Source organism: Borostomias antarcticus (genome assembly GCF_949987555.1).
Source record: "Borostomias antarcticus genome assembly, chromosome: 24".
NCBI classification, from domain to species: domain Eukaryota; kingdom Metazoa; phylum Chordata; class Actinopteri; order Stomiiformes; family Stomiidae; genus Borostomias; species Borostomias antarcticus.
Window position 1 is genome coordinate 5,919,663 of NC_140257.1, and position 25,635 is coordinate 5,945,297.

The following is a 25,635-nucleotide window of genomic DNA, read 5'->3' on the forward strand; positions in this document are numbered from 1 at the left end:
TAGTCGTAATTCAAAGCCTTTTTAAAGCCTTTTTAAAAGTGGAAAGGCAGTGCCCACTCTCAGTGGAAAAAGTTCATTGTCAATGTCCCCTGGAAGTAGTCTAGGCATAGCCTACAAGTTGCTCTATGCTCTTGAAATGAACCCAAAGTATAATTAATAATGTGAGTGGCGTTCGCCGTCAAAAATCAAATGGTAACACTTTACAATAAGGGTACATTAATAAGCATTAGTTAATGCATTATTAAGCATTAAGTAACAGTTAAATAATGTCTCTATTAACCATTTACTAATGTTATTTATGTTAACTAAGGTTAACTCACCTAACCCTAACCCTAACCTTAACTAAGGTATTAATTAATGTAATGTAATTAACATTAGTAACCTAACCCTAAATAAACATTAGTTTACAGTTAACAAATGTTTTTTTCTGACCCTTATTGTAAAGTGTGACCAATCAAATCTCCCAAATGTTTACTATGGACGCAGCCATCGGACGCAACTCAACGCTGAGGGGACGTGGGCGGTGTAGCGCCTTTCATTGATTAAATTAGCAACGTTCCCGATGGTTGATGCAACGCAACGCTGACGCAACGCTCGATGGCGGCTGTGTAGCCTGGGCGATAGAAAGCACTACTTTCCATTCGGATCCCGTTTGGAGTCCAGGATGAGCTCGGCTTGATCAGGGAAACGGACTCCTTCCATAGCAAATTTAGCGGCATTCTTTGCTGGAGGGAAAAACCATGCTCTCCAGCGATTTCCTTCCCCGAATCCCCTCCCCCACCACCCATCCATCCCCTCTTCCCTTCCTGCAATTATCTCCTTACCCATTGGCTAATGATCCTAGCTCAGCTCTTGTTTATATTTCTCTCAGGCACCAGGGGACCAAGCGTATCCAGACCATGCTGCTGAGCTCTCTCATCATGGTGAGCGTCTCTCCCTCCCCCTCTGCCAGCCATCATCATTTATCCATTAGTACTGTCTGCCAATAGCCCAAGTGCGCCCACCGGGACCCTAACAGATTGATCAATTAATAGTGTCAGTCCAGCAAATTGAAACAGATGTATCCATTCATCTAGCCGTTCCTGTGTCTCTGTGTACATGTCCATTTCTATCCATCTTTTCAGCAGAGCCATTTTCTGAAAATTCAGCCGGTAACACTTTACAATAAAGGTACATTAATAAGCATTAGTTAATGCATTATTAAGCATTAAGTAACAGTTAACTATTAACCATTTACTAATGTTATTTATGTTAACTAAGGTTAACTCACCTAACCCTAACCCTAACCTTAACTAATGTATTAATTAAAATTAGTAACCTAACCTAACCCTAAATAAAAAAAAAATTGTGACCCTTATTGTAAAGCGTGACCATTCAGTATTTGTCTGGACAGTGTTGCTCCCACCTTGTCAGTCAGGGTAACTTATGTTCTTCACTCTTCCAAGTCTCTCTCTCGATCTCCCTCGCTGTCTACCTCTCTCTCTACTGCTCTCTCTCATGCCAATGACATTAGTAACACCAATAACACCGCACAAAGAGAGACAGGGAGACACAGGTGGTGAAAACAGACAACAGCTGAAAATAATTTGCACATAACAGTACACACCCAATTTTCTTTCTTTCTTTCTTTCTTTCTTTCTTTCTTTCTTTCTTTCTTTCTTTCTTTCTTTCTTTCTTTCTTTCTTTCTTTCTTTCTTTCTTTCTTTCTTTCTTTCTTTCTTTCTTTCTTTCTTTCTTTCTTCTTTCTTTCTTTCTTTCTTTCTTTCTTTCTTTCTTTCTTTCTTTCTTTCTTTCTTTCTTTCTTCCTTCCTTCCTTCCTTCCTCCTTCCTTCCCTCTTCCCTCCTTCCTTCCCGGAGCATGTCCCTGTGCTGAGCGGTCACTCTGAAGCAGGAATATTAATAACAGCCTGCAGCTGCAGATGGGGAGCAGGGCTGGCTGTCATGGTCGTGTTCTCGGTGGTTGAATCCGTACCCACATATCTTTCTGACGCCCGAATCTCAGATCTGCATCAGGGTGGTGGGCGATTATGGGGTGGAGGGTAGAGGTTTTGTCCAGACTGGGGCTCAGGGTTAGTAGGGGCAGTGGGGGGGCTCAGGGTTGGGAGGGGCAGGGGGGGAGGGGGGCTCAGACTGGGGCTCAGGGTTGGGAGGGGCAGGGGGGGGGGGGCTCAGACTGGGGCTCAGGGTTGGGAGGGGCAGGGGGGGGCGGTCAGGTTGTTTAGTCATTACAGTATGTTCACTCTCTTAAATCCGTGAAACACGAAAACACACACTCTATTTTGGCACGGGAACTCTCACTCCCAGTGTGCACCATGACCTGCACTCTTACACCGGGCCATCACTCCCTCTCACACACACATGCATCTACTCTCTCTCTCTCTCCCTCTCTCTCTCTCTCTCTCTCTCTCTCTCTCTCTCTCTCTCTCTCTCTCTCTCTCTCACACACACACACACAACACATACAGCCTTCTCTCCCCTCTCACACACACATGCATCTACACTCTCTCTCTCCCTCTCTCTCTCTCTCTCTCTCTCTCTCTCTCTCTCTCTCTCTCTCTCTCTCTCCCTCTCTCTCTCTCTCTCTCTCTCTCTCACACACACACACACACACACCACATACAGCCTTCTCTCCCTCTCACACACACATGCATCTACTCTCTCTCTCTCTCTCTCTCCCTCTCTCTCTCTCTCTCTCTCTCTCTCTCTCTCTCTCTCACACACACACACACATACAGCCTTCTCTCTCTCTTACACACACACAGTCTTCTCTCTCTCACACACACACACACACACACGACAGATGGCCACACGTTATTGTATCTCTCTTTCACGTCCAGCATCTCATCATGTCATCATCGTCATCATCATCATCATCATCATCGGAGCCCTGGGGTTCACACTGCCCTGACGGCCGTCCTGCTCTGGACGCAGCGTGGACGAGCCTCGGGTTAAAATAGACCTTCCCTAATCCCATCACGGGAGGGAAGGGGGGGGGGTGCACGACCTCTCGTCCAATAAGGCACGCGCGTCTGAAATCCAGGGAGTTCATTTCTGTTTTACAATGAATAGTCGATGATTTATCTCAGTTGTGGCCGTGGAAATCTGCACCGTGCGCTACAGTAGACTAGCTGTCGGCCAGGACAGGGGGAGAGAGAACAAGAGAGAAAGAAAAACATGGAGGGAAAGTGACAGAATGAGATAGATGGAAACAGAGGGAGAGAGAGAGAGAAGTGAGGGAGAGAAAGTGAGAGATAGGGTTAGGGATACGGAGCGTCAGACCGACGAGTCGTTACGAACTGACCTCTACCACCTCGTGCGCGTCAACTTCACTTGACCTGTAAAGCACTTTGTGACTGTGCTATATAAATAAAGTTTCACTTTCACTTTGTGAAAAGTGCTATATAAATAAAGTTTTACTCACGTACTGTGCGTACTTCAGGTGACCTCCGGCTTCAAATCCAAGAGCATGGCATCGGCGCTGCCCCCCGCCCTTCCTGGACCCGCTCTTCTCCAGCTCGCTGATGGAGGACGCCGAGCTGCGCCAGCTGGTCCTCGAGATCCTGCACAACATCATCGACCGCCACGACAACCGCGCCAAGCTGCGCGGCATCAGGTAACAGCTGGCCGCTCGCCGCCCTCCGACGCCGCCGCAAACCGGCGTGGAGAGTCACTCCGCCCCCTCCCCTCCTATCCTTTTTCCAGTGCTGTGTGTGTGTGTGTGTGTGTACTTTGGATGGGTGCACAGTTTGATGATCATCTCTGATCATCTGATTCTTTTGTTGTTCAGGATCATTCCCAACGTGGCGGCACTGAAAATCAAGAGGGAGAAGATATCCAAGCAGGACGTCGCGTTCATGAAGAAGGTACAACTGCTTCTATGTTCTCTGTTTTACTGTGGGGCGGCTGTGGCTCAGTGGTAGAGCGGGTCGTTCTACCACTGAGTCGTTCTACCAATGATCGTAGGGTCGGCGGTTCGAATCCCCCATCCGCATGTCGAAGTGTCGTTGGGCAAGACAGTGAACCCCAAACTGTTCCCAATGAGCAGGTTAGCACCTTGCATGGCAGCTGCCACCATTGGTGTGTGAATGTGTGTGTGAATTGGTGAATGAGAGGGCGTTTATTGTAAAGCGCTTTGGTTAAAAGGGCTGTTTAAGTGCAGTGTGTTTACCATGGTGCTGAAAGAGCTGTCATGAATCTCCAAATTAGCATTACTACAGAATCAATCTCAACCAAAAAACACTGCACCAGATATTTTGGCGTAGATTAAAAATATGATTATACAACAGCTAGTTCAGACCGCGCATTCTGATTGGCCAAGAGGCATTCAGAGCCAAAAAATGTTTTAACAAAGATGTGCTTCTGGTCGTGCCCGATGCCGCAGCACAGCTGTGCCAATACCCATGATAAAGCAGCCCCTCTCGTGTGTTATTGCTTAAATATGTGCATGACAGAAGAGAGGGGTATTAGGGATGAAAATCTAACTTGGTTGAAGTTAGAGAATCAAAGAACATGCGAGTGGTCGGTTCAAGCTGTTTATCAAACAAAGACGATAGTTTTATTCTGGTGTAACGATTTGCAAAAAGGATTCTAAACAGGAAGTAAATTCAAGCTCAGAATGAATGAATGAAACGGTGTTTGTCGTCTTATAGTCGTCGTAGAGGAAGTGACGTCAATCAGGACAAAGGGTACGGGGAAGTGATGTCACACAGGACAAACGGTGGTTTTAACAGACTGGTCTATGAGAACGAACTAAAAAGGAAGTCCACACAAGTTTAAAATAATAAACTTAAGGAAGAACAGTCAGGTGAGAAAACAGAAAAGAACAAATTGTGGGGGTAACACATTGGTGAGACTGACATTTCATTAACAACATCACAATCCCAAGTCCCAAAAGAAAGGTTGTTTAGTCATCCAGAGATCACTCCAGCTACTGTGTTAATTACACACACCGCCGCACAGAAAACCTGTGAATGCAGATGCAAGATGTTGAAAAAGCTATTTACAGCTTACTGTAAGTCAAATAAATTGTGAAGTAGGAAGAAGGAATAGACACACAGCAATGTAAAATATTAACATTTATTCAAAACGAAGCATCATTCCCTCAATTCCGCAGAGCAAAATAGTTCCCCTAACAAATGGGTTGCCAAGCAACAATAACAACTACAATGCATTGGATCAAATGGGAGGCGCATTAATACTGAAAATGGAATGATATGCGGTCCCAGGTGTGTTACAAAGTATTTTAACACAGCTTCCAGCCAATCAGAATCAAGAACCAGAACTAACCGTTGTATAAATTACATTAAATTCAATTTTCTGTCAAACCCTCCCATGTGTAGCGAAGCCTAGGAATCTTCACTGTCTTATGCTCCCGGCTAGAGAACTTACTATTACCTTTACCCTCCGTGTAGTTTGACCTCCCATGAAGATAGCACGATACAGCTAAACCTGCCCGTCATCTGAATAGACCTAGCCACTTAGCATGCACGCTATCTCGGTCGCTGTCAAGGATAATTCATTGAGCCTAATTGCGTGCATTATCGTCGACCAGAGCTCATTAACATGAGAAATACCTTCACTATTCATTAGACGCCCGTCAACCGTATGAATGCACAGCAAGACAACTGACAGATTAGCTCCACCTGCCTCAGAAGAGATGTGTGCTGGGTAGCTAACGGGGCAGTGAGACTAATGGTGTTGGAGAGACTCACCAAGGGTTGGCTATTTTCAGGTGCTCCAAAGCTGATGGATTTAACCTTTTCGGTGCATAATCAGTGTTTTTTTGTGGTACCATGTGCATTATTGTAGCCTAGAGTCAAGAAAGAATAATAGATTTCCACCCCCTAGAGGACAAATGCCTTTAAAAGCCAATTGGTGCACGTGTTTGAGACATTTAAGGCTATTGGTCCGAAAAATGTTCTCACGTATTTGTAGGTGAGGGAGGTCCACGTATTGTATCTGTATCTGTATCTGTGAAATGTTTCGAGCTTTGGAATATTTTTCTTAAAGCCAGGCAGCAGCGATATAACCAGTGGTCTCTTTCTATAGACATGGATCTCTCTCCCTTGCTGCTGCTCTGTGCTTTTTGAGATCCCACTCAAATGCTGATCACTCAACTCAAACATTCATCTTTTACTATCTACTAAAGTTTAAGATTGTGTTTCTGGTTCTGATCTGCTCTTTATTGGTAGGTGATAATATTATGAAAGCCTAACTCATAGGAGGTGTCTTCTTGAGTGAGTTTTATTTGATTTTGCAATTGATCAACTCATCCCCTTTCTTAATCTCTCTCTCTCTCTCCCTCTCTCTCTCTCTCTCTTTATCCCTCTCTCTCTCTATCTTTATCCCTCTCTCTATATCTCTCTCTCCCTCTATCTCTCTCTCTCTTTATCCCTCTCTCTCTCTCTCTCTCTCTCTCTCTCTCTCTTTATCCCTCTCTTTATATCTCTCTCTCCCTCTCTCTCTCTCTTTATCCCTCTCTCTATCTCTCTCTCCCTCTCTCTCTCTCTCTCTCTCTATATATATATATATCTCTCTTTATCCCTCTCTCTATCTCTCTCTCTTTATCCCTCTCTCTATCTCTCTCTCCCTCTCCCTCTCTCTCTTTATCCCTCTCTCTATCTCTGTCCCTCTCTCTCTCTCTCTCTCTCACTCCCTCTCTCTCTCTCTCTTTATCCCTCTCTCTACCCCTCCCTCCCTCCCTCTCTCTCTCTCTCTCTCTCTCTCTCTCTCTCTTTATCCCTCTCTCTATCTCTCTCTCTATCTCTCTCTACCCCTCCCTCTCTCTCTCTCCTCCAGCATGGCCAGCAGCTTTACCGTCACATCTACCAGGGCTGCAAGGAGGAGGACAACGGCCATAAGAACTTTGAGCTGCTGTTCACGGCCCTGGCTCTGCTCACCATGGAGCTGGCCAACGAGGAGGTGGTGGTGGACCTCATCCGCCTGGCCATCGCCCTGCAGGTGAGCCGCTGCAGACGGGCTACCTGGCCATCGTCCTGCAGGTCAAATCAAATCAAACTTTATTCGTATAGCGCATTTACTTTTATTTTATTCAGTTTATTTTTTACAGGGACAATGCACACCAATCAACAATTTTAGGAACATTGTAGTACATGAGCCCGCATAGTAAATGTGCCAGTGTTAGCTGAGTAGCTAGTTTTCAACTGCTGTCCCTGAGTAAGATGTTAAGTGCCGGATTTCATACACAGAGGCAACACAATGCGCTTCACAGAGAGCAATGGGGGGGGGGGGGGGGCATACGACCCACCCCTACATATTCCAGAGGGAAGCAAAAAAAACAGTTTCACCCGGGGGCCAGAAAAGTGAGCTGTAAAAACTATTCCCTGACCTCTCTCAACGAGACGATGGAGCAAGCTCCTGGAAAATGTTTGTCTATTGGCTAAGAACATCTACAGAGCAGTAAACATGGGCTAGATACTTCATAAGAGAGACATGACTAACAGGAGAGAGCACACATAGTTACAGAGAAGCCACCTACATGGTAGGCCAGGTAAGCCTGAACACTGATGCTAAGCTGATGTGCAGGATACCTTCGCAGCTTGGATGGGCCACTATGGCCGCATTTACACTGCAGGTCTTGATGCCTAGATCTGATTTCTTTGCCCATATCCAATTTTTTTGACCAGAACTGACTACTCTATTTTTTATTATGTCTACATTGATGCTTTGCTTTTACTGTCTCTTTTATAATACACTTTACTTTTACTATATCTCAGTTGTTATTTATGTTTTTGTGTTTAATGTCTCTTTTGTAAAGTGCTTTGAACTGCATTTTATGTCAGGAAAGGTGCTAAAGTGTATTATTATTACACACTGCGCTGTGCCAGGGCTGGAGAGAGGTCTGGCTGGACTCCAGCGCTGGAACACCATCTGGGGATAGTAGGGGGAAAAAACGCTCTATCTCTTTAAACCAATCACAATCCTCACAACTGGCCGACCACATGAATCGGTGCTAGTGATTGGACAGTAACTTTGGGCTTTCCCCAAAACCTACATCCGTTGAGTCAGACTAGGTAATTCCAAATCAGGCTATGTATGTTTTATAGCTGCATAAAATGAATGAATTAGTCCTTCCTTGCTCCCTGAGGGGAGATCAGTTCAGATATCAGATGTTTCTCCGGCTGCTATTTAATTGTGTTAAGTCTGTGCCAGGTGTAGTTAATCAGACTCAGGTCTATAATTCCCATCTGACACTGAGAGAGGCTTAGTTTCAACTGAGAACTCAGCTCCCTAATGTCTTTAGACGCTGCCGACCGCATGCAGGTAAAATACCCCCCCCCCCGCCCAGAGCGAAGGCAGAAGGATTACCGTTATGACTCACACACACACACACACACACACACACACACACACACACATTCAGGTGTTTTGTTTTATCTGCCACGCTGAGATCCTATCTGTAAATGTTACAGCACTGGAGAGAGAGACAAGAGGTGGACTATTACTCTCTCTTCTCTCTGTCTGTCTCTGTCTCCTCTCTCCCTCTCCTCTCTCTCTCTCCACGCTCACACACACACTCCAGTTGCGCTGCACCACATCATCATGCTGGATTACTGTTCACTTGATGATCCCAGTAGGGTTAAGAGAGAGTGACAGGTTGCCTCTGGCAGTGAGAGGTCGTTGGGAGGAGTGTTGATGATTCCAGTGGTGTTAAGGTCCACATGCTCTCCCACTTGAAGAGGCCCACAGTGGAAAGATGTACTCAACACTTTTCTGTGTTTATATTCTTGTTAGTTTTTTAGACCACCATATGTGTACCGTCGGTATTTTTTTTAAACTTTCCAATAAATCAAACCAAACCAAAGGTCATTGTCTGCATGATGAACCAGGAAGTAAAACCTTTTACTGTAGTGCACCTCCTCTTTACATGTACATTTCAGTGTAAATGCCACTAATGTTTCTCAAATCTATGTACTGTACATTACAGTCATTTGCAGGCGCTTTTATCCAAAGCGACTTACAATAATTGCATTTAACGTAGGTAGTCAGTGTACTATTAATTACCAGAACTCACAAGTGCATCTCCTTTCTAAAACAAGTGACTAAGAGCATAATCTAGTGCTAAAGCCAAAGTGCAGGAGTAACACACTATAAATACAATAGGTGCTTTAAGAGGTAGGATCCTGGTAGTACTTCTTGAAGAGGTGGATTTTGAGCCTGCAGAGAAAGACTGCTGTCCTGACCTCAGTGGGCAGTTCGTTCCAGAAGAGCCGTGACCGTGTCGATCGACCGCAGGGGCCTCGGAGTGACGGGGCAACCAGTCGCCCTGAGGAAGCAGAGCGTAGCGGTCGGGAGGGGGTGTAGGGCTTGACCATGGCCTGGAGATACAGTAGGAGGGAGCTGTTCCTTTCATTGCCCTGTAGGCTAGCACCAGAGTTTTAAACTGGATGCAGTCTGCTACAGGGAGCCTGTGTAGAGAACGGAGAAGGGAGGTTGTGAGAACTTGAGTGTAAAAAATCCTTATGTAATCCTTATTGTACTAATAGAGAAGGCATACCCCAATCTTGCTAATAAACGGTCATGGACCCATTGACCTACAGTGCAGTGTGATTGGCTGTTCCAGGACATGTCCTTGGCCAATGAGGAGAGCCTGCCCATGCTCATCCGCTGTGGCATCATGGCCCTGGTGGCGGCCTACCTCAACTTCCTCAGCCAGATGATCGCCAACCCGCCGTTCTGTCAGCACGTCAGCAAGGTACACGCCGCACCCTCACCCTAACGCCCCCTCACCCTCGCCCTAATGGCCCCTCACCCTAACGCCCCCTCACCCTAACGCCCCCTCACCCTCACCCTAACGCCCCCTCACCCTTGCCCTAATGGCCCCTCACCCTAACGCCCCCTCACCCTAACGCCCCCTCACCCTAATGCCACCTCACCCTCACCCTAATGCCCCCTCATCCTCGCCCTAATGCCCCCTCACCCTAACGCCCCCTCACCCTAATGCCCCCTCACCCTCACGCCCCCTCACCCTAACGCCCCCTCACCCTCGCCCTAATGCCCCCTCACCCTAACGCCCCCTCACCCTCGCCCTAATACCCCCTCACCCTCGCCCTAATGGCCCCTCACCCTAATGCCCCCTCACCCTAATGCCCCCTCACCATCACCATAATGCCCCCTCGCCCGAATGCCCCCTCACCCTAATGCCCGCTCGCCTTAATGCCCCCTCACCCTAATGCCCCCTAACCATCACCATAATGCCCCCTCACCCTCGCCCCAATACCCCCTCACCCTCACCCTAACGCCCCCTCACCCTCGCCCTAATACCCCCTCACCCTCGCCCTTATGGCCCCTCACCCTAATGCCCCCTCACCATCACCATAATGCCCCCTCGCCCGAATGCCCCCTCACCCTAATGCCCGCTCGCCTTAATGCCCCCTCACCCTAATGCCCCCTCACCATCACCATAATGCCCCCTCACCCTCGCCCCAATACCCCCTCACCCTCACCCTAATGCCCCCTCACCCTAACGGCCCCTCACCATCACCATAATGCCCCCTCACCCTCACCCTAATGCCCCCTCACCCTCGCCCTAATGCCCCATCACCCTCACCCTAATGCCCCAGCACTGCAGAATGGATCATACTACTAATTGCTGAATACATGCTAATGTTAAACAATAAATATTAATAAATAATCAGCATGCTGTTTTAAACCTCAACTACATTGTCTACAAATCTTTCTTCTTTCTTTCTCTCTCTCTCTCTCCCTCTCTCTCTCCCTCTCTCTCTCTCTCTCTCTCTCTCTCCCCCTCTCTCTCTTCCTCTCTCTATCTCTCTTCCTCCCTCTCTCTCTCTCTCCCTCTCTCTCTCTCTCTCTCTCCCCCTCTCTCTCTTCCTCTCTCTATCTCTCTTCCTCACTCTCCCTCTCTCTCTCCCTCTCTCTCTCTCCCTTCCTCTCTCTCTCTCTCTCTCTCTCTCCAGGTGATTGAGCTGAGGAGCCTGGAGGCCCCTTACCTTCTTCCAGAGCACATCTTCAGAGAGAAGTGTCCGTAAGTCATCTCCTCCTCCTCCTCCTCCTCTCACTATAGATGTGTTAGTGATCTCCTCCTCCTCTCACTATAGATGTGTTAGTGATCTCCTCCTCTCACTATAGATGTGTTAGTGATCTCCTCCTCTCACTATAGATGTGTTAGTGATCTCCTCCTCCTCTCACTATAGATGTGTTAGTGATCTCCTCCTCCTCTCACTATAGATGTGTTAGTGATCTCCTCCTCTCACTATAGATGTGTTAGTGATCTCCTCCTCCTCTCACTATAGATGTGTTAGTGATCTCCTCCTCCTCTCACTATAGATGTGTTAGTGATCTCCTCCTCTCACTATAGATGTGTTAGTGATCTTCTCCTCTCACTATAGATGTGTTAGTGATCTCCTCCTCCTCTCACTATAGATGTGTTAGTGATCTCCTCCTCCTCCTCCTCTCACTATAGATGTGTTAGTGATCTCCTCCTCCTCCTCCTCTCACTATAGATGTGTTAGTGATCTCCTCCTCCTCTCACTATAGATGTGTTAGTGATCTCCTCCTCCTCCTCTCACTATAGATGTGTTAGTGATCTCCTCCTCCTCTCACTATAGATGTGTTAGTGATCTTCTCCTCTCACTATAGATGTGTTAGTGATCTCCTCCTCCTCTCACTATAGATGTGTTAGTGATCTCCTCCTCCTCTCACTATAGATGTGTTAGTGATCTCCTCCTCCTCTCACTATAGATGTGTTAGTGATCTCCTCCTCTCACTATAGATGTGTTAGTGATCTCCTCCTCCTCTCACTATAGATGTGTTAGTGATCTCCTCCTCCTCCTCCTCTCACTATAGATGTGTTAGTGATCTCCTCCTCCTCTCACTATAGATGTGTTAGTGATCTCCTCCTCCTCCTCTCACTATAGATGTGTTAGTGATCTCCTCCTCCTCCTCTCACTATAGATGTGTTAGTGATCTCCTCCTCCTCCTCTCACTATAGATGTGTTAGTGATCTCCTCCTCCTCCTCTCACTATAGATGTGTTAGTGATCTTCTCCTCTCACTATAGATGTGTTAGTGATCTCCTCCTCCTCCTCTCACTATAGATGTGTTAGTGATCTTCTCCTCTCACTATAGATGTGTTAGTGATCTCCTCCTCTCACTATAGATGTGTTAGTGATCTCCTCCTCTCACTATAGATGTGTTAGTGATCTCCTCCTCCTCTCACTATAGATGTGTTAGTGATCTTCTCCTCTCACTATAGATGTGTTAGTGATCTCCTCCTCTCACTATAGATGTGTTAGTGATCTCCTCCTCCTCTCACTATAGATGTGTTAGTGATCTCCTCCTCTCACTATAGATGTGTTAGTGATCTCCTCCTCTCACTATAGATGTGTTAGTGATCTCCTCCTCTCACTATAGATGTGTTAGTGATCTCCTCCTCCTCTCACTATAGATGTGTTAGTGATCTCCTCCTCCTCTCACTATAGATGTGTTAGTGATCTCCTCCTCTCACTATAGATGTGTTAGTGATCTCCTCCTCTCACTATAGATGTGTTAGTGATCTCCTCTCACTATAGATGTGTTATTGATCTCTTCAACTCACTACATGTCTGTTGGTAGCCTTTGTCTATTCCCACTGTAGCATTCAGTGTTGGTATATAGTGTCCAAGTTCAAATAGATCTGGGTCTCTTATCTTTGATGGGAGTGTCTACAGTAGATCGATGCGTGACTTACAGTATACAAGGTCTTGATCAGAGGACGAGGGCAATAAAAAATAAATCATTGAGGATTTTAATCCAACGCCAGACTTTGGCAGTAAAGTGCTGTTGGCCATGATGGCGTCTCCTATGGTTTTCCTCCAGTGAGTCACCAGTAGCACCTGTGCTTCCTGTGCCCTCGTCAGTGAGAGTGTCAGATGGCTCATATAAGCAGTGAGTTCTGGCGCGAGTTACTGTGCCTCAGCGGGGGGTCAACTCAACTTCAACTAAATCAGCAAGTTAGCTCTTTGAACAGCAGTGGGAAAACCGCTTTGAAGATCAAAGCTAGGAAGATGTTTATCGCGTACTGCGGTAGAGGTTCAATGTAAAAAGCCTTGTCGACTTCTTAGGGCAGGTTTTGTCTAACAGATTGAGGCTAGTCCTGGCCCAAAAAATGTTTTACATTAAGGACCTCCGTTGAAAATAATTATTGGTGAAGAACTCGGTCAAATATGTGAAATTGACATTGTGTTATGCTCCGCTGTATAACTTGCTGGGTATGAAACGTTACAAGCACCATTTTGCAAACCCCTTTGTTGCCTTTCTTGGCTTTCTATTCAAAATGAACGAGGGTAATTAGGAACAAAGACACTTGCATCACTGTTATTGCACCAAACAAACCAAGTACCTCTGGGGAGAGATTTTGTGAACTTTTTCAGTAAAAAAAACAACTACCCCCAAGTACCATTTCTGATATAGCAGGGCACCTTAAAACAACTACCCCCAAGTACCATTTCTGATATAGCAGGGCACCTTAAAACAACTACCCCCAAGTACCATTTCTGATATAGCAGGGCACCTTAAAACAACTACCCCCAAGTACCATTTCTGATATAGCAGGGCACCTTAAAACAACTACCCCCAAGTACCATTTCTGATATAGCAGGGCACCTTAAAACAACTACCCCCAAGTACCATTTCTGATATAGCAGGGCACCTTAAAACAACTACCCCCAAGTACCATTTCTGATATAGCAGGGCACCTTAAAACAACTACCCCCAAGCACCATTTCTGACATAGCAGGACACCCCCAAGTACCCGATAACTCATTCCCAATTCAAAGCCACTCTTTTCAGCCCTGGCTGACAGATACGTGGACTTGGTATGCTTAAATAAATTGGACTCTCAGGCAAGAGGACATTTTTCTCAACAAAGAAAACTATTTTGTGTCCTTAAACTTTCCTTCAATTGAGGCCCCCAGAGATTAAGCGTGCTGTACAAGAGAGCCTGGGGGATAACGGAGAAGTAATGAATGCAGTTTAATTCCTTTAAATTAAACCAAGTCCCTTCCATAATAAAAAACGCATGTTTTTAATTGAACAACTCAATGAAGAAAGACAGAATGTGCTCTCAAACCACCATTGCGTTTGCATAGATTTAACAGCACTTAACAGTTACTGAAGGATGACACAATTATAATCATTTTTTACAAAGGTTTGCATGACATTCGACATTCCACATGCTGAGGCATACTAATGAGATTTTCAAGTCTTTCTTTGGAATAAACCAAAGAAAATGCATGACATAGTTAACATCTGCGTTAAGTCCAATACCAAGCGCTTCCTTTGTGCCAGCAAGGCAAGACAAGTTTATTTGTAGCACGTTTCAGCAACAAGGCAATTCAAAGTGCTTTACATGAGACATTAAAAGCATCAAGAGTGCAACACATAGAAGGTCATATAAAATGAAATGCAAAAAAGTACATTTAAAACAAAATGCAGGAAAAATAAAATACAGGAATAAAAGTTACAGTCTAGTGTATGAATAAATAATTATTTGATTTAATAAAAAGCAGCGGCAAAAAGAAAAGTCTTCAGTCTTGATTTAAAAGCAGCCATCAGACTGTACAACCGTGCCCGAGCACTCCGTGTGTCAGAGGGGTGTGCACGTGTGTCAGAGGGGTGTGCACGTGTGTTTGTGTACATGTATATTGCTGATTGTATACATGTATATCACAGACTGAATGTAAGTAGGTAGTGCATATATATCCTATCCTATTGTGTTCTATACTGCACAGCTACTGAACATACGGATGTATTCCTCAGTCCCCAGATCTGAGTTTGGGAAGAGGGCTTTCACATCCTCTGCTCCCTCTACCTGGAATGGACTTCAAAAAACTCTTAATCTCCAGGCTCGTATGACCTTGCGTAGTTTTAAAACCCTACTCGCTGACTTTTTAATAACTGAATTGGGCGTGTGCAAATGCTTCACTACATAATCTAACTGCTCATTGTACACACTGTAGTCATGTTATGTATGTTGCTTAACATAATCTTGACCTTCCTTCTACAGCAATCCCCTATAACCCCGCCCCCTTCCTCCCTCGTACCCCCCCTGCCCCGCCTGGCTACTGCATGCTCTTTTTATTCTTTCTCCTCTTCTCTTATTGTTTATATGTTCTTTGTTCTCTGTCTGTCTGTCCTATACTGGTTTGTCTTTGATTGTAGTTTGTTGTTGTTGTTGCGTTTTATGCTGCCATTTTGTTCAGGTGTTGCTCGAAAAAGAGCTCTTTGAGATCAAGCTTCTTTTACCTGGTTAAATAAAGGTGCAATAAAAAAAATATAATAATGTGTATATAATCCCTGATATCCCTCTTTTTATGCCCCAACCCCACCTCCTTCCATTGTGTCTTTTATGTTACTCTGTTAATCTAGTGTTTCTTTTTCCTTCCAATCCTCTCTGTAATTTTCAGCTGAAACGCCACATTTCCTCCTGGGGGATCAATAATCTTATCTAATCAAGCATCTTATCTATCTTATCTATCTCTATTTCTATGTGGCCATGTTAAGTTAAAACCATGTTTCCCAGGACCTGTGTAGGTGACTGTTTCCTTAGCGTTGTGGGGGAAGGTGCTGACCTCTGTTCCCCGTGTGTGACCTCTGTTCCCCCATGTGTGACCCCTGTTCCCCCTGTGTGACCCCCTCTCCCCAGGCTGCCCAGCTCCCTGGATAAGGAGGACAGAGGCGTGTATTTCCAGGCTGCTGACCTGGCCGAGTGTCTGGCCGGACCGGGCTACAACGTGGAGCGCTTCTCCATCCCCTACGTGCCCCAGGTCACCGGTAGGTCCAGCAGGTCACGGGAGCAGCATGTTTTATCTCAGTCCCAGGTCCGTTTCCAACATCTACTACGGACTAGAAGACAGGAGATGATTCAGTGAGTATGAGTTACTGTACTCATCCCAGCACCGGCGATCACATCAACCCTGTCCTCCGAAAACGGACTTCCAAACGAACAACAGGTGCTGTTTAAACTTTCGCTGACCACCATGGAAGCCCTCCATACCCCGGCCCCCTCTGACCTCCCCCCCATCGGCACGCCCCCCCCCCCCCCCCCTCCGGTCTGCTCCTGACCCCACCCAACCAGAAGGAGCGACAGGTCCCTCTCCATCGCTGCTCTCACCCTCTCGAACTCCCATCCCCAAACACATCCGTGACCCCACCTCAAAATCGCTTTTAATGAATAAAACCTGTGTCACCCCCCCCCTCCCCCCCGTTACTTCATCCATGTGAAGAAGTGATTGTCTTGAGCAAAGTCTCTGGGTCTCTCTCTCTCCCACGCCTGCCCTCTGAATCAGTTCACCCTGCTGGAAAGATCCTTCACTTGTACAGACAGACATCCAGAGGTAACCAGCCCAAACAGAGCAGCTCAACCAGCCCTTCCTGTATAGCTGCGTACGTTTACACTTCCCAAGCGCTGCGTTCTCCAGCAGTAGTACTGCAGGCTGGGCTGATGGGTCATTTATGACCAGGATATATGAAGGTTAATTATGTTAAAGAAGACAACATTAAAAAAAACACACACAAAACGTAAAGCCTGTGCCACTGAGCCCAGACGCAGTACCACGGCTGGAGGACAATGACCTGTAGCTACCAACCCTGTAGAACTAGAGCACAGATGCTCCCAACGCTGAACCCCTTCACGCATTTCCTGTTTGTTCTATAAGTTCTCCTACATCCTGGTCCTTAGAAATCAAAGAGTGGCTTTGTAACGTAGTTTTTGTTTTTGTCAGCTCTGTACAGTAATTGTTGTCACTACTGTATGGTGCAATTTTGGTCACGGTGAGTACAAGTGTGTAGCTGCAAGTCTGGTAGAAAAGGATGTGTCTGCTCTGTGGTAGAATTGCACACGTTGTGTTTGCTGAAGTGATGTGTACTTCATAAGAGGCAGTACTGTAGGTCCTAGCAAATCATTTTAGGCAGCACTGAAGTGATTGGCACTGACTAGATAAATCATCTAAATTGTTATACGTAATAACATTTTTGATTATCACAAGTAGCTGAACAATTTTCAGCTACTTGTAATCAGTTGGAAAGAATCGCTGGCATCAATGAATTTACCACAAATCTTTGCCAGAAATACAGTAGAACCTGGAAGATCCGAACCTCAGAGATCTGAACAGCTCGGTCAACCTCAGAGATCTGAACAGCTCGGTCAACCGAACGGGGTCAAAACAGGAAACGAGCACCAAACTAACGGCGCGTCAAATCCTGACTGAAAAAGTAACGGTGAAATGATAGGCTGTTTATCCTATAGGCTATATTATCGGAAATTTGTTTGTGATTTAAATAGGTTATGCCTTTTCTGAAGGCGACTAGGCGAGGGGCTAATAGCCTACTATCAGGAGTTTATTCGCTTCAGAATAATGTAAAAGGGCTTGTAGCCTATGGTTATCTGAGTGCACGTAAGTGACTTTTCGATTCAAATAGAGGGTCGTTTTTAACATATATCAAGTGTCTACACATTACATACATATTATATTTTCTAAATGTTGTGTATTTTGGGATAACCTTCAGTTCCGAACATTTCAGAGATCCGAAGGAGCGTCATTCCTGGTGGGTTGGGATCTTCCAGGTTCTACTGTATGCCTCATTTTTAACAGCGTGTTTCCGCAATGGGAATAGAATGCTCAACATTCCCATGCTTTCTGCTAAAGATTAATGAGCGTATAATTATATGTTAAGCACATTTTCAAGCCAAGCTGTGCACAAAACGATGGTCTCTCAGTGTTTGCGATTGAAGTCCCAGGGTGTGAGGCGCAGTCATCTGTCTCCGGGCAGAACTGCTCCCCCCCGCCCCCCCCCCCCCCCCCCCCCTCTCTTTAGTTGATTTAGCTCCAGTCTGCCCGGAGGCAGAGCCAGCGCCCGCCAGGTGCTGAAGGGGAGATTTTGGGATGAGGCTGGGAGGTTTTGGGATGAGGCTGGGAGGTTTTGGGATGAGGCTGGGAGGTTTGGGGATGAGGCTGGGAGGTTTGGGGATGAGGCTGGGAGGTTTTGGGATGAGGCTGGGAGGTTTTGGAATGAGGCTGGGAGGTTTGGGGATGAGGCTGGGAGGTTTTGGGATGAGGCTGGGAGGTTTGGGGATGAGGCTGGGAGGTTTTGGGATGAGGCTGGGATGTTTGGGGATGAGGCTGGGATGTTTGGGGATGAGGCTGGGAGGTTTGGGGATGAGGCTGGGAGGTTTGGGGATGAGGCTGGGAGGTTTGGGGATGAGGCTGGGATGTTTTGGGATGAGGCTGGGATGTTTGGGGATGAGGCTGGGATGTTTGGGGATGAGGCTGGGAGGTTTGGGGATAAGGCTGGGAGGTTTGGGGATGAGGCTGGGAGGTTTGGGGATGAGGCTGTCATCCTGGCATCCCGCTGGGCACATTAACTCACACCACAGGGATGTTAACACATTAGGCACGTTTCAAGGAATTTCATGAATCGATAACTGTTAACCTTAACAGATAATAGTTGATTAATTGATAAAGTTATATTCCATTAACAAGCGATTAATCGAGTAACCAAATCTTACTTGAGTCAATTCTATCTACACTGTACACAGTGTACAGCACACTTGTGAATGAGGTACAGATGTGTATACCTCTAGATGTACTGTACCATTGTGTGTGTGTGTGTGTGTGTGTGTGTGTGTGTGTGTGTGTGCGTGCGCATGTGCTTGCTTAAAAAGTATTGTACTCTTAAGATGCCTATCTTTAAACAGATGAAGACCGCCTCAGCAGAAGAAAGAGTTTTGTCGACACCGTCTCCCTCCAAGTGGACATCATCTCCAACAGCCTCCCAGAGAAGGTACGTCTGAACAGGAACACCCTGGAAGGTGATATCCGCTGAGTGTGATTTTACAGATTGGTTCAAGGATATTAGGTTTCTAATATCTGACAGTGGTAGAGAAGGTGACTGACTTGTGTGGTTTATGATATTTCACAGATTGGATGTCTTTGAAGCTGGAATAAGCATCACAGTTGTTAAAAAGTCACTGCTTCCACAGTCGTGCAGCATATAAGCATGTTCAGCTGTGTATCCTATGGTAATTGACAGGGCTAGGCTGGTTAAGCAGGATAAGATATGAGACATTCACGGTGGGGAAGGATCATAACTTCCTGTTGTGGCTTGGTTGTTGACATCAAACTGTCAGCTCCGATAATATCTTGGCTTGACAGCTTTTTGCTAGATGCACATGTCTAGTGAGGCCGTGGTGAGGGGGCAGACAACATGCTTTTCTATTCCAGGGTCACTGTCAGCTTTATTTCTGTGCACACACTGGCAGTGTTTCCTTTTGCCAGAGGTCTGCTTGGTTGAATGACTCTTGCATGTTTCCCTGCAGTCTCAGCTGGCTGAGGAGATCACCTTTGAGACTTTGAAGAAGGCCATCGGTGAGTAGATGGAAACTAGCTAGAACCAAGACATGACACAAACTTGTAATGATAAAAAATGATTTAAGTTTATTTATTTATTTATGTATTCAATGAATTAAAAAAAGAGTGAAAATTCACTCTATTCCTGCAGAAAACCAGAAATTAATTCTGTAATTACAGCGAGTGCCTAAAATCCTTCTAGCGGCCTTCGATCCACCAGTTGCCCCTAAAACGGGGTATTAAATCCCCCTTTGAGTGTCCTGTTCCTACCAGGTCGTCCAACCCCTGTCCCCCCTGCCATTTCTAAACAAAAGGGATTTAAACACAAACATAGTGAAGTTATTGCTGAGTTGTCTTCCGCCATCTTAGACACCACAGGCCTAGAGGAGCAGGAGAGGGAGAAGAGGCGGCAGGTGATGGAGAAGTTCCAGAAGGCTCCGTTCGAAGAGATCGCTGCTCACTGCGAGTCCAAGGTGCGCAGCGCTGGTCTATTCTAAACACAGCAGGACAATACAGCTTCATACCCAGAGGGATTTGGTGACTTACAATATGTTGTAGATTCCTATTATGGACATACTTTTTTGGATGTGATATTTTTATTAAAACTATGTTGGCGGACATGCATGTACAGGGCAGAATGTACGTCTTGTCTAGCTACTGTAGAGATGTGGGTTGTCACTCGCATGCCAGATGCTTTGAATAATTCACCTGGCAAGCTGTCGGATAGCTTGACTTAACACAGGCTGAACGTTGACATGTACTGTAGATGACAGCAGACGCCCTAGCGGAAGCCAATACACTTGTATGGATCAGAAATAACGATGTGTACTTTAGATGTTATCTTCTGTTCACTGTGAAGCACTATTTATGATTTAAGTGACTGAGCGCTTTTATGTCCACAGGCCAATATGTTGCACGACAAACTGGCACAAATCTTCGAGCTGACGATTAGGTACATGATTCAAACTGTTTCATTTGTCATAAAGTGGTAATTTATTACTCAACAGTTGTCCTTTCTCCCACCTTGATTCCCTTTTCATCCCCATATTTCTCTCCTTCCTCTCTTTCTCCCCCTCTCAGGCCCCCCCCAAGTCCGTCTGGGGTGGTGTCCATCTCTGCCGGCCACGCCCAACACCAGTCTGTCCCCGTCTACGAGATGAAGTTCCCAGACTTGTGTGTCTACTAGAACAAAGAGACACATCCCCGTTGAACACTCTAGTAATACCGCACACACACAAACTTAGGCCACTAGGTCAAATCCCTAAATCTGTATTTATACAGTGTAAGACCGATTTTTCTAGCAGTTGGTGATTCGGTTGCCATGCTAAACCAAGCTAAGCACAATGCCCAGAGCTATGAGTCATAGCTGTCTTATAGAGTAGAAACTAGGCTTCACTATTTCAGACACATAGACCTGCGTGTCTACTAGTAGAGCTAAGACAAACTGAACCACTTAAGTAGGAAGACCCCTAACTGTGTTCCCCATTTTCTAAACCCTTTCATTCCTAACTGTGCTCCAACCACTATGTTCTTCGGTCAGAGATATGGCTGTATGGTGTACCACTAATCCTATAACACCCAATGACAGAGCCATCCACTCTTTACCATAGTCCCACACGTACACGTAAAACCTTTCCTCAGATTAAACCTCTGCCCTTAGTACTAATGATGGCAGATTACAGGAAGCTGATAGAGAGCTGCAGTGCCACCCTCTCATTCACTTCTGATGCCTCCAACAGGCTGTCAGCTCACATACTGTAGTGAATAAGTAGCTGCTTAGCATTGGCTAATTAGCGGAAATCTATTTGAGCCGCAAGGGGAAAATGTTATTATTATTGACACAGCGCAGCTAGCCTGGCTATGAAGCTACAGTAGGGCCCTGGGGAGGGATGAGGCTTATTGGAAAGACTTGTAGAGCGCTCACTAGAACACCGTCTGTTTCAAAACGCTGGTCACATCTACAGTCGGGCTAACTGAAGAGAAGCGCTAAGTCTGTAGGATGAAAGAAAACGTCGGTCAGAGGTGGAGGTACGAACGTTAGCGATACGAGTATGAAACAGACCCGTCGTTTGGTTCTTGGGAACAAAGTCTATCAGAGACAAAACTTAACGGTCACGTCCATTTTCCCATGGTCGTTCACGGTTAGCATTCCACAGAGCGTTACTCAGTTGGGTCACACTGTTATTGTGAGGGTACATTTATGCACTGTAGTTGGGAAGATTAGGCAGTGCTTCTCTTTTTTGGGGTCTTTTCAGCCCCAGGGTCGTTGGCTTAGAGCTCACGCCCAAGTCCAATGCAGGGGAGGGTGTGTTTTAAAGGACGTTTATAGTTTGGCAGAGAAACAGCTGTTTGTCTTCAGGTCAGAAGCTTGTTCGCGCTGTAGACTTAGTCTATTCAAATTATGTCTTTTTTAAAAGCTACTGTACTTGCAGATGTTTCAAGCATGGAAAGTCATACTAATAACAATACAGTGACTTGGTGCTGTCCAGCCTCATGCAAATTTGGTTATGCGGTTAGCAACTTGAGAAATGAGTAGAGGGGAGCTTTCTCACTGTGCCAATGCTTGCAAAAGTCATGTAATTTCTAATGCTTCGCTTTTATGCTTATTAAACCTTAGGGAAAAGGTTCACGATCTTTGTGATAGAGAATTAAAATGAAGTATTAAAGCATTAATCTTTCTCAAACACTCTTCTCACTCAAAACCAGCAAAACTGAACCATAGAATGTTGAGCACAATACAGTCAAATAAATTAACATCAACGACTTTTCAATATTTCAATCTATATTCTTGTAAGGGATTTAAACAAGAGTGTTGGGATATTTTTCATGATCGACTAGTTGTATAATAGGGGGCACACACCTGTCATTCCGCTCCAGTATTTTGCTGTAGGCTACTTGCACTTTGATGTCACATGATGGTTTCATATCATATCATGGTTTATATGAATATAGTCATGCGTATTGCTGTGTAGGCCATGTGCTTTTTGCATAGGGTGTGAGCCGTTGATTCTCAGTGTTGCTGTAGGCTTCAAAGCTCAAAGTGTCCTGTGGAATATTTGTGATTTTATCTGTTGGATTGTAATTTAGAGTATTTTTGGAAATATATCTGCACAATTGGGAGTTTTCATCGACAATATCTCCAGCTTAGCAAGCAGGGCTACATTTCTCAGCTGTCGGTCACCTAGAATACCAAAACACTTCCATCGCCAAAGAAACGCTCCAACATGTTACCTAACCCTCCCTGTGAAATGTTTAGATAGTGGTCTCACTCTGTTCTTACAGCCCTGAGGGCAGCTGATATCTGGCTGTATGCTGTCGGCTCACTGAGCCGTCTAATAACACTGATATGAATCTAAACACAGTCTTAATGGTGGTGGTGTGAGATGTGTCCTGTAGGCATCGCCGGAGGCCACTGCTGGGTGTGAGCAGCCAGGCCAGGTCTCAGACTCAGGTCTGAGTTAGAGGGAGGTTTGTAGAGCCTGTGTCTTTTCTAGAACTATACATTCTTATGCCCATGAACACCTTCTGCAGGATTTTGAAAATCTGAACTCGTGTAACTTACAGATGGTTAACTGGTTTGGAATTTAGAGATAAGGAAAAATAATGTTATTTGTCAGCTCTTTGTGATAACAGTAAAATGATGTTCTGGGCTGGTTTTGTGATAACGGTAGTGATGTGTTCTGGGGTGGTTTTGTATGTTTAAGGTGATTCTGAATGTTGATCAGAAGGAGAGATTCTTAGGGGTGGTGGAAGATGGTGGAGGTTGTTAGATTGTTCTCTGAGGGAAGGACTTACAGTAGCCCTGTGGGCGGGTATTTGATCTCCTAGGTACAGTAAAGTTTGTTCAGATTCTAGAGGTGATTGGTGGGCAATGTTACCAACAGTCTTATCATAATACTAATGACAGTAAAGCAAATGTGAATCATAGGTGCCATCCGTAAAAGGAATGTGCTGTAGTCATTGAGGATATCAGACAGGGCTGATCAAACATGCTCCTCAACTTGCATTTCAAGCTTAACGGAGTAGTAAAGGGGAAATCATGTTTAGCCCTGTTTTAAGGTTACTTATGATCATATATCTCAATATAAATTGAGTTTAACATGTTTTTTGATGGCCCACCCACATCCATTGTATGACCAAAACGGTGGTAGAGCAATTATCAGACTTTCTCAAAAGTGCTAGTTTTGTCAACTTTTTGATCTGAACCATTGTATATGATCATAAGTAACCTTAAAACAGGGCTAAACATAATTTTCCCTTTACTACTCCTTTAAGTGAAATTTGATTGGTCAGAGTTTTCACCCTAACTCAGATGATATTATCTTATATAAAATGTCCATTGAAAGTAATTGGATTTGTGTAATTTCGTGCAATATCATGTATCATATTATCATAGGATTATTTTTTGCAACACAATGTCTTACCTTGAACTGTGTCTTAACTAGATGGGTGTATTGTTTGATGCATAAAGATTGTGTTTGGAGATATGGGTGGTTGATGGGAGTTGGCACAAAGGTTGCGTAGGCCATATAGTATCATTTATTCTATGAATGTGTCATCTTAGCCTATCATATTAGTTTAAAATATATATATATATATATATTTATAGCTATAGCTATGCATTATATTATTGGCATGTTGCCTGATAGAGATTGAGAGCTTAGGTATTGTGTCTTTTGTGTGCAACCATTGCGAATAAGTCCCACATTTTGGGAGGGATTGGGATTAGCTGTTTTTTCACAACCACCCAAGGTTATTGGTCGTACACCCATCCATGGTTATTGGTCGTGCAGTGCAGTTTGAAACGCTGTTTGAATGTTTTAGAAAGGTGGCCACGCCTCCCGCTCTTTTCTAAAGGCTGGCGGGATCACTTTCTCTGATATGATTGAATGGGTAGACCTGCTAGCAGCAGTCTAATGGCTAGCTGATATGATTGAATGGGTAGACCTGCTAGCAGCAGTCTAATGGCTAGCTGATATGATTGAATGGGTAGGCCTGCTAGCAGCAGTCTAATGGCTAGCTGATATGATTGAATGGGTAGGCCTTCTAGCAGCAGTCTAATGGCTAGCTGATATGATTGAATGGGTAGGCCTGCTAGCAGTCTAATGGCTAGCTGATATGATTGAATGGGTAGGGTTATAAGGGTGGGTTTCTATTGGGGATTGAGGGTGTGTGAAAAACACCTGACACCAGCTCCTCCAGAACAAGGTTCTTCAGTGCGTCTCAATCAGGTCAAATGCTGTATTTTACTATCTACAGTCAGTGGCATTTATGCTCAAATGGGAACGTATGGTTTGTGTATAGGCAAAGGTTGTAGGCCGCCACATGTGTGCTGGTTTTCATTGCAACTGGGGCAAAGGATCAACCTAACTTAGGTTTGAAAAAGCCATCAATAATTTACAAGCAGCTCAATTTAGTGTAACAGTGGATCATGAGATTGTTTACATTAAAACCATTGGCTAAGACCTGGTTACAAGAAGCCAGCAGGGATGAGGAAACGGCTTAAAATCTATTTAACAAATAACTGATTCATGACAACAATCAGCAATGGATATAGGAGTAGGGTTGCAAAATTCCGGGAATATTCAAAGTTGGAAACTTTCCATGGGAATTAACAGGAATTTATGGGAATTAACAGGAATAAACTGGGAATTTTGGGGTTATTTATATCAACTGTATTGACCTTGTCATAAATATAAACATTTTGTTTTGTCATAAGCAGACATGCATGTAAACATTTCTTTTACAAATGTAAGAAATGACTGAACCGGTGCTGGAACCGGAGGTCTCACTAGATCCGAGTATGGCCAGATCTGAGTATGGCCAGATGCCAGAGGGAGCAGCCTATTGAGCTTGGTTAGTTTAATCTCAGCCTGAGAGTTTGTCACACAATAGAACCCGTCTGGTGGTGGAATTAGGGTTGTGAGCTGAGATAGTCCAGGAGTTGTCTCTCCCTTTCACATTGCCAACGAGACAAGTTGTGTGACAAATCCTCAACAGTTACAGTAGTAAGGGGTAGTTGGACACTACTGTTGGTCAGAGTCAATTGGCTACCAAATTTAATGAAAACGGGATAAAATCATAAAATAAGTATATAAAATATAAATACTAATGTTGAAAAAAAGACTACAATAAAAATTTCAAAAATTCCCAAGCTTAACTTCCCATGGTAAATTTCCAGAAAGTTTCCGGAAATATACAGGAAATTTTCTGCCCCTTTGCAACCCTATATAGGAGACATACTAATAACATTCATATCTACATTT

General features: G+C 44.9%; 1 protein-coding gene across 1 annotated transcript in view; it reads left to right on the top strand.

The window, feature by feature from the left end:
* Positions 1–24,446, top strand: part of efr3a (EFR3 homolog A) — a 125,891-nt gene extending 101,445 nt beyond the window's left edge. Inside the window, 13 exon segments of the mRNA XM_084458382.1 lie at positions 872–923; positions 3,440–3,490; positions 3,492–3,613; positions 3,788–3,863; positions 6,799–6,960; positions 9,584–9,715; positions 10,941–11,008; positions 15,667–15,794; positions 18,718–18,803; positions 19,339–19,387; positions 19,739–19,842; positions 20,272–20,321; positions 20,450–24,446. Of these exon segments, the coding sequence (XP_084314508.1) occupies positions 872–923; positions 3,440–3,490; positions 3,492–3,613; positions 3,788–3,863; positions 6,799–6,960; positions 9,584–9,715; positions 10,941–11,008; positions 15,667–15,794; positions 18,718–18,803; positions 19,339–19,387; positions 19,739–19,842; positions 20,272–20,321; positions 20,450–20,555 (1,186 nt within the window). The 3' untranslated portion in view covers positions 20,556–24,446.
* The last annotated feature ends 1,189 nt before the right edge of the window (positions 24,447–25,635 follow it).